Here is a 16,509-nt window from a genome sequence, read left to right on the forward strand (position 1 = left end):
GCCCTCTAGCATATCGGGGGAGACACAGGTCCGAATGGATCATCTCTCGCTGTCCCTTTATTTCAATGGTCTCCCAGCTAGGTAAGGAATTTCAGTCCATCCATATTGGGAAGATAGCATATTCACTCAGAGGTGGCCACCTTCTGCCAACCTCCTGGCAAAGGCTGAGAACAACAAAGCTCCCTTTCTTCCCGCCCATTCAGTACAGCGACCTCCCAGCCAAGTAATGAATCATGCATCATCCCGTTTGGAACACCTGCCCATGTCTCCCGTCCATCACAATGTCTATAAGTAAAGTTTCTGTTAAGGTGATAAACTCCATTCAGGGTTATCCTTAAGTTTGGAGCCTCAAGTAGTTACTTGATTTAGTTATTCCACCTTTGAATGTGTGATTTATTTTCATCAACCAGTATCAACTGTGAAGGCGCAGGTGTGAAACTAACAATGGCAAACTCTGCATGTCCTACAGCCAAGTAGAGAACATCCAACTATCCAATGATCAGTCATAGTAATATACACACTGAAACTGAATTAATATTAGCAAGACGCCAGTTTCATTGTAGGATGATTGTCCTTGGGTCAGTTGTTTAAACACAGACTTGACTCTGTGTCAGCTGGACTTCAAGGCAACATTAGAAAACAAGAACAGTAGACTGAATAAAACATTAAATAAAATAATATTCGTAGATCTTTTTCGGGTGATATGAATGAAATTTAGCTTTTTCTCTGACCTTTTCCTCTATGCTTTCTTTTCCAGAATCATGGCCACTACCCAGATGCAACCTACAAGTGCAAGAAAGACATTTCCATGCTTTGATGAGCCATCTATGAAGGCCAAATACAATATAACTCTGATCCACGAGAGCAATATCACAGCGCTGTCCAACACCCAAAACATAAGTAAGTGAGGGGACAAGGGGCTAGCATATGAGACGTGTTATCGGTCACACCAGTTATCATTTTCACAAGTTGTGCAATCATGTTTTGTTTGAAATGCGACCAACAAAATGATCTCTCAAGATCTTTTTTTATTTAATTAAAAAATGAAATATTTAAGAACAGTGTAGTGCTCTGCATTGAAACCGTTGTATGGTCACTGGCTGTGTGGGGTCTGCACATTGTCCCATATCAGTATGGAATTTTATCCATGTATACTCCATGTACATTGGCTTTCCTCCCACATCTTCAAAGGTTTGTTAGTTACATTGATTGAAATTCTAAACAGGCCCTGAATGAATGTAAAGGTGTGTGTGTGTGAGTTTGTGGTGTACGATCATAAAAGTCATAATTGCCTATCATTGCCCTAATATTATAACTGCAATTATTAGTTTAAATAAATAGAATTGTAATGTAATGTATGGTTTGTGTTGTGTTAGCAACTGTATATACAGTACTCTTTCTACATACATAACTGCAATAAATCTAAAATGTTTTACCTCCCTAATTCTATTTCTTTTATTGTATTGTTTTACTGTTATCAATATTTTTATTATTTATTTCATAATGTCATTGCATCACCATTTTGAGGAATGTTTTTCAAGGTTCAAGGTTCTTTTATTTGCCATTTGTGCATAAAACCAACAGTTAAAGCACACTGGAATTCTTGTGCAGAGCTCTGTCCAAGTCATAGTAAAACATTTAAAAAAAAGATTAAAAAACAGTAAAACAAAATAATAAATAATGTAGGTTATACCAGCACTATACAGAAATGTGGTAATATCTACACACAAAAAAATACAATATATTGTAGGTATTACCCAGTTAAAATATTGCACATTTTTCACTCGTCATTTACATGATAAGTGAAGTGAGGTAGTGTGAGGTTATTGCACATATTCAATAATTTTGTTTTGCCATCAGTCTGACTGTAGCGGGGAAAAAGCTATTGAAAAACCTTGTTCTGTGAGTGATGATGCTGTCCACTCTGCTGTGTCTCAGATTGTACGTACAGTTTTTGTGTCTGAGCAGAGAGTGAGCTTAATGGAGTGAGTCCTTGATAATTCCCTCTGCTCTTTTTCGACAACGATATGTGTACATAAAATCCATGGAAGGAAGTTTTGTCCCTATGATCCTCTCCACAGTTTTTATGACTCTTTGCAAAGCCTTCCTCTCTGCTTGTGTGGTGTTTCCATACCAGACAGTGATGCCTGTGGTGAGAATGCTCTCTATCAGTCCTCTGTAGGCCTGGGTGAGAGGGCGATGGTTCAGGCCAGCTTTCCTGAGCAGCTGAATAAAATAGAGCCTTTGCTGGGCTTTTTTCACTGTGGCTGTGGTGTTAAGAGTCCAGCTCAGGTCTGATGTAACCTGCAATCCCAGGAATCTGTGGCTGTGGGCCCTCTCCGCCTCAGTCCCTTTGATGATAAGAGGCTGTAGAGGGGGAGGTTTCTTCCTGAAGTCCAATATTATTTCTTTGGTCTTATCTATGTTGAGGATGAGGTCATTCTCCTCTCCGTTGACAAGAATGTTGTTTACCATGGTCCTGTACCCTGACTCGTCCCCCCCTTGATGAGCCCCAAGATGGTGGTATCATCAGCGTATTTAATGACGATGGTATTGCCCTGAGTGGAGACACAGTCATAAGTGTACAGAGAGAAAAGTTTGAGGCTAAGGCAACAGCCCTGTGGGAATCCTGTGCTAACTGTGAGCTCAGCAGACACTCGTCCTCCCATTCTCACCACCTGTGGTCTGTCTGTCAAAAAGTCCAGGATCCAGTTGCAGGTAGGAGTTGGGACGCCAAGGTCTGTCAGCTTCTTGAACAGTTTTCCGGGCGGATAGTATTGAAAGCAGAACTGTAGTCCAGGAAAAGCATCCTGGCATACGTTCTGCTACTTTCCAGGTGTTTCAGAATGTGATGTAGGGCTATTGCTACCGCGTCATCCACTGATCGATTGGGGAGGTAGGCAAACTGGAGGGGGTCAACAGTGTCCGGGACCATATGGTTGATGTGCGTGAGAACCAGTTTTTCTAGACATTTCATAGCGATTGATGTGAGTGCCACTGGCCTGAAGTCGTTTAGAGTAGATGTGTCTGATCTTTTGGGGACTGGTAAAATAGTGGAGGGTTTAAAAATACAGGGGACTACTGCCTGGGATAATGACAGGTTGAAGATGTCAGCATACACACCAGCTAATTGGTCTCCACAGTCCCTCAAAACTCTGGGAAAAACTCCATCGGGTCCCACCAGGGTGTTCAGGACCTGTTTGTGTGTCACCTGAAAGGCAGTGTCTGTGGGGTCACAGGGCTCCTTTGAGGGTGTGTCTGTATTCAGCCTGTCGAACCTGGCATAGAAGGTGTTTAGGCTGTCTGGAAGGGTGATATCTTAGAGATCTGTAGTTGTTGTGGTTATCCTGTAGTTTGTGACAGATTGAATTCCCCGCCACATGCTGTGCGTGTTGTGGTTAAGGTAATAGCCTTCAAGTTTTTGTGAGTGAGCCCTTTTTGCTGCTCTGATGGACTTCTGCAGCTCATATCGGGCTCTCTTATACTCCACTTGATCTTCTGATTTGAAGGCCCCCTGCCGCTTCCTGACTTTCTGTTTTATATCCCCATTAAACCAAGATTTTTGGTTGGGGAACATACACCCAGTCCTGGGAGGGGCACATATGGACGTGCACCAGCTAATGTAGTCACCCACAGTCTCTGTATATTCATGAATATCGTTAGTGGCCCTTTTAAAAATGCTCCAGTCTGTGGCCTCTAAGAAGCCCTGCAGACTAGCTTTTGCATCATCAGTCCAGATGTTGACAGTCCTGGTTGTGACTGGTTTTGTCTTGAGCCTTTTGTTATAAACTGGTTTTTGCCACCATTTTGGGAGTTTTGCCTTTCCTACGTGTGACACCGCAGAGCTGTAGCCTTGGTCGACATCCTGAGAGGACCAGGTCAAGGGAACAAACAAGTGAGACTTTTGTGTCAAAAGAATAAGAATTTATTATAAACATAGCGAAGTAAAGTGGTCATAGTAGTGCAAACAGTGTTCTTTTCAAAAAAAAATTGTTCAATAAATGCTACTAAAAACAAAGTCAGTGTCTCAGGCTGTTCAAAACAATAATAGAAACCCAATAAATATGTTAAAATCCAAAGTGGAGAGGTAAAACCAACTGCGTACCTTCCTTACTCTTTTAGCATCCTTATCAGGACAATGGGAGTGCCCCTGGTCTGCCATCTCTTCTGGTCACCACAGACACAAACTGCCTCCTCTTCCAGATTTCGCACTTCCCAGACTTCCTTGCCTATCAGCAGATGCCACTGTGTCTGAGGCTCCATCCTTCAAGCACCTCCCATGGCCTCTCCGACTCTAGCCTGCTACACCTTTCAACTATTCAACTGACGAGAGCGTATCCTCCACACAGAGTCATAACCCAGCCCTCCATCATGCTCGCCACTAGTCTCCAGATGTGATTCTCAAACAAGAAGATACTTCTGGGGCCCACGTGTTAAAAAGTTTGTAGTGAGGCCAAAGGGCTTCTTCCTAAATCACCCACCCCCAATTCCTCCAGTCTGCGCACTTTAAAGCCCCACTGAGGTTTCAGGGATAGAGCAAAACAAACTGAACAGAAGACTTCACACTGAAAGAAAATAAAAGCTAAAATTTCTGTTATCAATTCGGGAACTCAGTAGCACAAGGTAACTGAAGTCTAATGACGATTTTGTACATTGTAATGAGTGTGGTGCCAGCAGAGACAGGCAGACATACACACGTAGAACAGTGCAGGTTCCTGGCTCCACACTTTTGAGAGGTGCTACTGCCTGCTATGATACCTTGTGACTACTGCATCATTATAATGAAGGATTGCACAAAAGATATGGTAATATTGCAACAGCATAGCCACATGGTAGGGTGCTCCCCAATTTCTAAGTGCAGCATATGGCCAAAGCCCTGGACTCTTTGATAGCAAAGCCATTTACTACATTTGTACCAATATCTTTAGTGATATAATCTTTTTTGCCAATGTTTCCCTCAATTCTCGAGCATTTGTGTCCCTTGTATGGTCTTGGGAAAGTATGCCATTTGCAAGCATCTGTCTTTAAGTTAAATTCCATCCATCTTACTAACCGAAGTTTGTAAACTGGATATGGACGCAGGGCGCTGGGCGCATCGAGGCGCACGCGCACTGCCGCACTGCACAGAAAACACAGAAACGAGAAGGTTGTAAACCGGATGTCACGCGCACTGCCAAACCGGATATGGACGCAGGGTGCTGGGCGCAAGGCGCATCGAGGTGCACGCGCACTGCCACACTTCACAGAAAACACAGAAATGAGAAGGTTGTAAACCAGATGTCATGCGCACTGCCACACTGCAACGAGCCCGCCACCTGTAAACTAGACTTGCTCTGATCCATTGTGCCAGTAATGTAGATCACATAACGGTCATTCAGTTTGGCACCTGCCCCAGAGTCCAGAGTCAAACGCAGCGGCGTCCACAGAGAAAACAAAAACGAGAGGATTCAGTGCATATGTGAATCACATTACAGTATTACAGTACGGACTCCCCAGATGTCCAAACTACACGGCGTAAACCGGATATGGACGCAGGGCGCAGGGCTGAACTTGCTGTGTTCCACTCTGCCAGCAGTCGGTGTCAGCAAAGGCAACGGAATCACGTCTCCACAAAACGAGACCGCTTTACTACAGATATGCGTATGTAATTAAATGACATTTCCCCAGACGCACCCACCCACCATGATATGTCATCCATCCAGATATCGGACGGAACAGAAACTGATTGCCATTCTTGGATTTCCGATTTGCTGGCGAATCGCGGGCTTACTAGTATCAGTATAATGAACCATTAGACTTTGGTAAGGTTCAATAGTTCTATTCAACAATAATGTGCCAGTTGTTTTAGACCCATTACAATTGGAACAAAGTGAAGGCAATGCAAGTTGGGAAAAGAATTGCACTGGGTGAGGATGGATTTCTTTTACAGGGTGTTGATCATTTTCTAAAAGTGTTTGCTGTAAACAGTGTTAATCAAAGCCAAAATAAAATGTGATGGCTTCTATTATCTCAATTTGCCTTTGAGTGCCTGCTGGATACAGAGATGCTTTATTGAGTAAACCAGTAATGGCTGTTTGTTGTTGAGCCATAACGTTACTGTGAGTTTACACTTCTTGCTTGGCTTTCACACACTCCTCATACTGCACTATGTGGTTGAATTTTGGATGCTTGTATAGATTGCTTGTGTTTCAGGGTGGTGCTATAGCAGTCATTCTGCACACCTTTCGTGGTATGCTTTTTGATCAAATTTATCTCTCTTGAAATCCAAATAATTGAAAATTGACAGATGGTAATGTTGGGTTTGGTTTTAAAACAACGTGTTCAGTGTTACACTCCTCAAATTTGTTAGAAGCTGCAGCAAGCTGGAGAGAAATTCACACTTCTTAAAAGATGTTGCTAGAGATCAGATCTCTAAAAAAAAGCCTTCAGCACCACCGGCTGCAAGTAGTCACATGACATGAATGCCTCTGATTGGCCAATGGACTCACATGCTCACTGGCTATGTCTGTGCACTTAAACAGTGCTGTTCAGAGCAGTTTGCCACGAGGTGAGCTTGCTCTTTGACACAATGGGAGTACTGAATTGGACAGAGTTATTGTCACTTTTCACAATTATTTGATTACAGCAGCTGTAATCACAATCATGACTAATATTGTCATGATTTGACTCTCAATTTGAACTTTTCTATATAGATAGATAGATAGATAGATAGATAGATAGATAGATACTTTATTAATCCCTAGTGGAAATTCACATACTCCAGCAGCAGCATACTGATAAAGAACAATATTAAATTAAAGAGTGATAACAATGCAGGTATAACAGACAGATAATATCTTTGTATAACGTTAACGTTTACATTGCTCCTAAGGGATCTAAAAATAATTAACTCTTTCAGGGCTAATGTCGAGTTTTGTCAAAAGGAGGAGTTGACGTTAGTAATCAACTGTAAACTGTAACAAAACCAACTATTACGTTGGACTCTCATTGCTAGAAGGAAAGTTAGATTCATTGGTTTGACCAAGATTCTATGCACTCACGTGAGTAGCAAGGCGCACACAACGGCAAAAATGGCAGTGACATCTGGCAAGAAATCAAAGTAAATGCGAAAAGCAAAATACTCCGTGGACGACATCTTGCCTAATTTTGGGAATTTTTGAGACCCAGGAATCCAATGCATATTTACTTATGTTAGCTATTTATGTGCTAATTCACAGCACCATTTTGTTTTTTTCTATAGGTACCACAATTTTGGGACTTTAGTGTTGATAGTTGCTATGTGGTTGTTAGAGGTAGCGTCAAGGTCACACATGGTGTGACATCATAGGTCATGGAGTTTAAAGGTCACTCCTTTGGACTTCCTGGTTTGTTTGTAAATGTGGAGTTAACTTAAACTTTAGTGTTAGAATTGTTTATTGCTATGTTTAGAGCCTTTCTAGTTCTGAATTCTTTTTCTGGTCTGACTAGGATTTTTGTCTTTCTTCTTGGCTCAAGTTACTGATTCTCTCAGTTTCTTGACCATGATTATTGTTTCATGTCCTTTTCTCTCTGTTTTCAGGTTGTGCCCCTTCCATAAATTTATAGATACATCTGTCAATAACCTTTCCAGGGTACCTTGGTTTACTATGTGGCATACTGCCCCCTGTTGGTGATAGCATAAGGCTGATGACAAGGCCAAAGAGTTTCGATTTCCAGTGCACACATTACTAGAGACCTGAACGGCCTAGCTCCTGTACTGCATTATATAAATCCCCCTGCAACTCTGGTTCTCACCTGGTCCTTCATCATAGCTTATGTAATACACACTCACACAGTGCCTGTGACCCCTGCCTGCTCTTTTAGTGTGTTGTTATTGTTCACAGAAGACAATCAAGCCTAAACTCTGGGGCTTCTTCCAAATGACTGGTTTGGTTGGTATTTGTAATTTTAATCCTCGAATGTGGAAAAAGTAATTAAACATTAACCAACCTTGTGAATTGATAAATCCGGCTGATAGTTAGGGTCACCTGATTGGTTAGTCAGTTAATAATAAAGCCTGACTTAGGCCATCTCTGGATAAAATTAACCTGTTTAACTTTGCCCCTGTCTGCCAAGCTACAGCTGTCAGCACTATAATAGGTTTTAGATATGCATCATGCCATAACTAAAGAGAATTCTTACATTCTAAAAAAAAGTGTAGCCTGATAAACAACAGAACAAGAGTTTTAAAGATCTGGAGGTGCAGCAAATGATATTTACAGCCAGCCTGTCCATGTGAGAAAGAACTGAGACAAAATTAATTAAAACTGGGGGATAGCCACAATATCTCCATATGTAACATTCCACAAGTAACATTTTTCAAATATACTCACATATTTCCTTAGAATTAATAATAATAATAATAATAATAATAATAATACATTTTAATTATTAGGCGCCTTTCTTAATACTCAATACCTTACAATGAAATTAAACAACAGTAATAAAATATAAAAACAAAGAGGACAATGCAATCATATAGCAATAAGGTACAGAGGTAGTAGCAACCATCAAAGATAACAGGCATTAATAGTGTTAAATTTAAGGGCGAAGTGGTGGCTCTGAGGCTAAGGATCTGTGCTGGTATCCAGAAGGTTGCCGATTTGAATCCCCGTCACTGCCAAAAGAGATCCTACTCTGCTGGGCCCTTGAGCAAGACCCTTAATCTATAATTGCTTCCGGGGCGCTGTACAATGGCTGACCCTGAGCTCTGACTCCAAGGGGTATGCGAAAACTAACAAATTCCTAATACAAGAAATTGTATAAGGCGAGATAAAGAACAACAACAACAAAAAACAATAATAATTGGTATGCCAGTTTGAAGAGATAAGTTTTGAGGGCAGTTTTAAACTGTGTTATTGAGTCGAGGTGACGGATATGAGAGGGAAGAGAATTCCAGAGTTGAGGAGCACTATGAGAGAAAGCTCAGCTCCCAGAGTTTGATGTGTGGTACAGAAAGTAAAGCTGAAGATGAGGATGTGAGTGAGCGAGAGGGAGTGTAAGTCTATTGGAGATCAGTGAGGTTGTGGAGAGGTTTAAATGTTAAGAGCGGTATTTTGTATTGAATTCTGAAGTTATCAGGGAGCCAGAGAAGCTGGGAGAGAATAGGTGTAATATGTTCAGTGGATTTAGAACAGCAGGTTATTATCCTAGCAGCAGAATTTTGAATAAGTTGTAAGTGATGGATAAGATTTTGTGGGATGCCAGATAGCATTACAATAATCTATACGTGAATTGACTCGGGCATCAACCAATACTTCAGTACTGTGTTGCATAAGAACAGGGCAAAGTCTAGAAATGTTTTGGAGATGAAAGAAGGCAGTCCGAGAAACATTACTTGTATGGGAAGAAAAGGAGAGGGTACTGTCTAGAATGATGCCCAGGCTCTTAACCTAAGAAGAGATATTTATGTCAATGCCGTTAATTAAAATGGAAGACTGGTTAACCTTAGCGAGTGTAGATTTAGAACCAATGAGGAGTGCCTTAGTTTTATTGCTATTTAATTGGAGAAAATTGTGAATCATCCATGACTTTATGTCTTGGAGACATGCCATAAGAGTATTTGGAGGGAAAGCAGAAGTGAATTTAGTGGATAGATAAAGCTCTGTGTCATCAGCCTAACAATGAAGTTTAATACCATGGTGCCGAAAGATATTAACTATTGGGAAAATATAAAATATGAGAAAAAGAAGCGGCCCCAAAACAGAACCCTGCGGAACTCCTTGAGTAACGACTGCATTCTCAGATTTAAAGTCCTTTACTTGAACAATTAAATTAAAACTGGACAAATATGAAATAGTTGCCACTACTCACTAATAAGAACATCTTCAGATGGGCCAAAATGTGATTGGATAATCTGTGGAACTTCTGGAACAATTGACATTTGACAATTGGAACTATGGACAGATGAGTGAAAGTTGGACATTTTGTAATTAAATAAGAAACATTATGTCCCTAGAAAAGCTAAAGTTTAATTTCTCATTAAGAAGAATCACACCAAAGACCAATAGTGGTGACAGTGTTGTGGTTTGGAATGCTGTGCTGCATCAAGACCTGGTCGACTTGAATTCTGCTGTGTATCAGAAGATTCTTCATGAGACTGCCAGGTCATTTGTCCATAAGACAAGGAAGCTTGAAAATAATCTGAAGCACACAAAGAAGTCCACATCCCCAAAGGACTGCTGAAAATGAGGTTTTCTAATTTGGAATGGCCCAGTCAAAGCTAACTGAGATGCTGTGGCAGGACCTGAAGTAAAAGGCACATGTTTGAAAATCCACAAATGTCAAAGAGCTAAAGCAGTGTGAGATGGTCAAAAAACTCTCACGGAGAGCAGCTCGAGACTGATTAAAAAATCCAAGAAACAAATGGCTTTTAGTTGTTGTAACCAATCAATGGGACAGTTGCTTCTGACACATTAGGTGTTCAAAAAAAATTCCATAAAAATAAATCAAACACTGTAAATGTCCAATTTTTATTCAATCAGATTCATTTTAAAATTAAGTAAAAGTTTGCAATATGATAAAATGCTCAATACAAAATAGCAAATAATGCAAGAACGGTCTCGGTAGTAGCTTAGATAATGACATTATGTTAAAATCCCACTTCTATAAGAATAAATCTCAAGGTGTGAATTCTAACAGCTTGCGCTTCAAGCTTTCAGTGTAACTTGAGAGAATTTTCTAGTCTGCTCCCAGCTTAGTGATTTGTTTTTAATTAAATTTATAATGTTTTAAGCTAAGGAGACAAAGTCAATAGGACGTTATCTGACTCCTTTGAGCAGATTCACTTCTGTTTTTCCATTATATGAAATTTAAAAAAAAGTAGATGTTCCAAGTGAGAATTCCACCCACTATATTTTGAACCCACTTAATTAATTTCATTGTCACTGGGACTTAGAGTCTATCCTGAGAAGCCAGTAACCATAACTGGAAGGAACACTAGTCAGTGAAGAAAGCATAACTGAAATGTAGTTGAGTGACATATTGAGGTTCAGTCGCATCCCATGCAGTTGAGCTCTATGACAGGTCATCATTACAAGTTTGTCCCTTGTGTGTTCTTCCTGATAATAAAAAGTTAACAAACATCTCAACAAAGCAGTGTTAAATTTTTTATACAGTAAATCCTGTTACAATAGTATTGGTGTGTTGGCAGTCAGCAGCTTGAGTTACACACATACAATGTCTTCTAACAGGCTCTGCTATCAAGACCCTAGAAGGTGGAAGGCGGAGAATCACTACATTCGAAGGAACAGAGAAAATGTCAACCTATGTGCTGGCCTTTATAATCTGTGACTTTAAGATGATATCTGCAGCGGACGAAAGAGGAGAGGTAATATGATCAACATATTTTTAATAAGTTCAAGTTTGTTGTCATGTATACCTAGTACAATGAAAGTCTTTACTTTCATTTCCCTTCAGAATACTAAAAGTAATGCAATGCCAATAAAAAGATTAACACACACAAAAACAGCATAAATACATACAATGAAACATAGCAGGATATACTGTACAATTACTGTATATACAATACATACAGTGCATCCGGAAAGGATTCACAGTGGATCACTTTTTCCACATTTTGTTATGTTACAGCCTTATTCCAAAATGGAATAAATTCACTTTTTTCCTCAGAATTCTACACACAACACCCCATAATGACAACATGAATAAAGTTTACTTGAGGTTTTTGCAAATTTATTAAAAATAAAAAAACTGAGAAATCCCATGTACATAAGTATTCACAGCCTTTGCTCAATACTTTGCCGATGCACCTTTGGCAGCAATTCCAGCCTCAAGTCTTGTTGAATATGATGCCACAAGCTTGGCACACCTATCCTTGGCCAGTTTCGCTCATTCCTCTTTGCAGCACCTCTCAAGCTCCATCAGGTTGGATGGGAAGCGTCCGTGCACAGCCATTTTAAGATCTCTCCAGAGATGTTCAATCAAATTCAAGTCTGGGCTCTGGCTGGGCCACTCAAGGACATTCACAGAGTTGTCCTGAAGCCACTCCTTTGATATCTTGGCTGTGTGCTTAGGGTCGTTGTCCTGCTGAAAGATGAACCATTGCCCCAGTCTGAGGTCAAGAGCGTTCTGGAGCAGGTTTTCATCCAGGATGTCTCTGTACATTGCTGCAGTCATCTTTCCCTTTATCCCCAGTTCCTGCCGCTGAAAAACATCCCCACAGCATGATGCTGCCACCACCATGCTTCACTGTAGGGATGGTATTGGCCTGGTGATGAGCGGTGCCTGGTTTCCTCCAAACATGACGCCTGGCATTCACACCAAAGTATTCAATCTTTGTCTCATCAGACCAGAGAATTTTCTTTCTCATGGTCTGAGAGTCCTTCAGGTGCCTTTTGGCAAACTCCAGGTGGGCTGCCATGTGCCTTTTACTAAGGAGTGGCTTCCGTCTGGCCACTCTACCATACAGGCCTGATTGGTGGATTGCTGCAGAGATGGTTGTCCTTCTGGAAGGTTCTCCTCTCTCCACAGAGGACCTCTGGAGCTCTGACAGAGTGACCATCGAGTTCTTGGTCACCTCCCTGACTAAAGCCCTTCTCCCCCGATCGCTCAGTTTAGATGGCCGGCCAGCTCTAGGAAGAGTCCTGGTGGTTTTGAACTTCTTCCACTTACGGATGATGGAGGCCACTGTGCTCACTGGGACCTTCAAAGCAGCAGAAATTTTTCTGTAACCTTCCCCAGATTTGTGCCTCGAGACAATCCTGTCTCAGAGGCCTACAGACAATTCCTTTGACTTCATGTTTGGTTTGTGCTCTGGCGTGAACTGTCAACTGTGGGACCTTATATAGACAGGTGTGTGCCTTTCCAAATCATGTCCAGTCAAATTAATTTACCACAGGTGGACTTCAATTAAGCTGCAGAAACATCTCAAGGATGATCAGGAGAAACAGAATGCACCTGAGCTCAATTTTGAGCTTCATGGCAAAGGCTGTGAATACTTATGTACATGTGCTTTCTCAATTTGTTTATTTTTAATAAATTTGCAAAAATCTCAAGTAAACTTTTTTCACGTTGTCATTATGGAGTGTTGTGTGTAGAATTCTGAGGAAAAAAATTAATTTAATCCATTTTGGAATAAGGCTGTAACATAACAAAATGTGGAAAAAGTGATGCGCTGTGAATACTTTCCGGATGCACTGTAGTCTGCGATTTGGAGATAACAAAGAGAGAAAGCACTACTAGGACTGAACATGCTGAAATCAATAACCAGATAACATTTACCATGAAGTGCTCAACAAAATTAATAAGTACATACATATATACACCTTTAATGCGTAGTCCTTAGAAGTCACTGCACACTGGGAACATCCCTAAATATGGAACCTAATAAGTAGTCTCCTATTATATAAAAAGAAGATTGCATCTTTTTTAGTAGCTGTAGGTCACTCAGCTTAACATATCACCTGTAAATAAGTGAAAGTGATTATTAAGGACTGAGCAACATTTGTCAAGAATAGGAATATCAGTGAACAGTTAGCAGGGATTAAAACAGAGGGGTCCGTGTTTCACGTACATGCTGGAAGTCTATGAGGAAGCAGAACAAATGTGTTTATGTTAGTTATGAGAGGTCTGGGGTTAAATTAAAAGAAGTGGGAGTTCAAGGTACATTAGGTAGGTGGGTGCAAATGGCTTAAACATAGAAAGCAAAGGTTTCAAAGAACTTTCTCTGAAATAGACAACATTAAAAGTAATGTCCACTGCTCATTTTAATCTAATGAGATTGATAAAAATCTAACTAATGAGCTGGTTAACACAGTTGATGACACTAAAGAAAATGAATGGCAGATAGCCATGAGTCATCAGCATCATTAACAAATGGACCTTGAACAGAATTTAGACTTAGGTAGATATGTGGAAAATGGAACATTATGCAAATGTAAAGTATTACACATGTTGTAAAAATGTTAGATTTGAATATACAATGGAGAGGGTCTGAAATTTGAAAATATACTTTATGAGAAAGACTTAAAAGTGGACTCATCACTGTCTACATCCAAATAGCGTACAGGAGATTAAGAGGATGTCAGGTCACATAACCTGTTGAGTGGAGTATTCAAAAGAGAAGTTATGAGGCTTCATCTGGAATAAGAGTCAAATCTCTCCAGTTGATGAGTCAGATCTCTCCAGGTTAAATAACAAGCATTAAGAGAAGACACGATAGAAGTGTTCAAATTTATAAAGGGAGGTAGCACAATGGATTTCTACTGTGAGTTCTAGAGACACAAATGCAGTAATGTGCGGTGAGGTTCATGGCTGGTGAGGCATTGACTTCTTCAGAGTCAGAGTTACAAATATATGAACCCCAAAGAGTAGCTTATTCACTATTCATTTGGCAGCATGCACACTGACTACTGGTTATGTTTCATATCTCATCAGCATTCTTTACACACAGATAGGTAAGATACATATTGGCTAAGAAAGAACGTTACATTTATAGCAGCGAGAGGGAGCAGAGAGACTGCATTTGCTCCTCACCCTCCATGTGTTCTAAATTTGCTGTTGTAATTTCACAATTCACACTCATTCAGTACAAATGAAAGTATAGAATGGTGTACAAAAACACAGATTTCAATTTTGACTTTAATTGAAATATTTAGTTGTTTTTAAAAGCTTTCAATTCTGATGCTTTAATCAATTTTAATACAGACTGTTCATCAAAAAGATAGCAAGAAAAACAAAAGAGAATTTTTTTAAAGTCAAAATTTAGTTTTAAATATTGGATTGTTTTTTTCTTAGTCTGATCCTATTTTTTATAAAATTGAAAAACGTTTATGGTCTTACCTTTATTTGTAAATAAACTATCTTTCTCCACGAAAATCTCTGTCACTTTCTTGTAAAGGTCCTCCTTATTTTCCTTTAGTTTTAAAAGTCTTAATCTTCCATTTTGGCAGTCAGTCGGAACAAAAAAATAAAAATAAACAGACAGCGGCAGTGCACGTAACTTTCTGATATCGCTGACTTATTGGCGCCGAGAGCCTCTGTGTAGAAGAACAGCAGCAACAGGCATCTGTTGGGCTCACATCTGCCCCCTTCAGTGCAGTACGGTACTGTCTGCCTCACCTTGTGCCTTTTTCACTGCGGTTTTATATACGATCAGCAAGACTAAATATGTCACACACATTCATTAAAGATATTAGCCAGACTGTGGAAAGTCAGTGTATAATAAACGTGTGTGCAAACATTATATTTGCGACATACAGAAAGACAGCAACAGGCACGCGCCAACTGCATGCATCAACCCAGTGTGTCAGGGAGAGCACAGTCTGAAGTGAGGCTTGGCTCGTTGCTGCCACACCTCGCATTTAGATAGATAGATAGATAGATAGATAGATAGATAGATAGATAGATAGATAGATAGATAGATAGATAGATAGATAGATAGATAGATAGATAGATAGATAGATAGATAGATAGATAGATAGATAGATAGATAGATAGATAGATAGATAGATACTTTATTAATCCCAAGGGGAAATTCACCCTGAAAATTTCTACCCTGTATTTGAACAGGAAATGTGGAAATTCATTGATTTTGACTATAAAAATCATCAGAATTAATGGAATCATACATAAAACAAATTTATAGCACAGACCAATGGGCAAATTTTTTTATGTTAATATTATTAGTTTTTTTTACTTTCCCTGACCGCATGTCCCTGCACAAATGGAAGCTGGTTAAGGGGAGATTTCAAGCAATTGTTGGAAGGTTTATCTTCACACATGGAGTAAGTTACTGGGTAGTGAGTCATCCTTTATTGGCCTTAAAAAAACAACTGAGTGATGTTTTGCATGAAAGGCAGGTGAAAAGAGCTGATATGTAATTTTATATTAATGTTCTTTTGAAGAGTTTCATCTACCTGCTTGTGGGCTGAATATGATATTATTACCACGTATTGCTTACATATACTGCAATTATTATTAGCATCTGAAAACAGTTACCTTCAGTTGATGTCTATATAAACTGCTCAAAAAAATTAAAGGAACACTTTGAAAACACATCAGATCTTAATGGGAGAAAAATCATGCTGGATAGCCATACTGATATGGACTGGGGAATGTGCTAGGAACGAAAAGGATGGCACATTGTTTGATGGAAATGAAAATTATCAACCTACAGAGGGTTGAATTCAAAGACACCCCGAAAATCAAAGTGAAAAAATGATTCGGCAGGCTAGTCTATTTTGCCGAAATTACAATGCAGCAACTCCAAATCATACTCAGTAGTTTGCAGAGGTGTTCTATTGGATTTAGGTCAGGTGAGTGTGGGGGCCAGTCAATGGTATCAATTCCTTCATCCTCCAGGAACTGCCTGCATACTCTCGCCACATGAGGCCGGGCATTGTCGTGCACCAGGAGGATCCCAGAACTCACTACACCAGCATAAGGTCCTACAATAGGTCCAAGGATTTCATCCCGATACCTAATGGCAGTCAAGGTGCTGTTGTCTAGCCTGTAGAGGTCATGTCCCTC

The 16,509-nt window shown here is 40.0% G+C and overlaps 1 protein-coding gene across 1 annotated transcript in view; it reads left to right on the plus strand.

Annotated features, from left to right (window-relative positions):
• The window catches only part of LOC114667470 (aminopeptidase N-like), a 108,394-nt gene that overhangs the window by 7,264 nt on the left and 84,621 nt on the right, over positions 1–16,509 (plus strand). The window contains exons 2-3 of the mRNA XM_051920884.1: positions 758–900; positions 11,211–11,347. Coding sequence (XP_051776844.1) covers positions 758–900; positions 11,211–11,347 — 280 coding nt within the window. The remainder of the gene's footprint in view (positions 1–757; positions 901–11,210; positions 11,348–16,509) is intronic.

This window comes from Erpetoichthys calabaricus, chromosome 17 (assembly GCF_900747795.2).
Source record: "Erpetoichthys calabaricus chromosome 17, fErpCal1.3, whole genome shotgun sequence".
Classification (NCBI taxonomy): domain Eukaryota; kingdom Metazoa; phylum Chordata; class Cladistia; order Polypteriformes; family Polypteridae; genus Erpetoichthys; species Erpetoichthys calabaricus.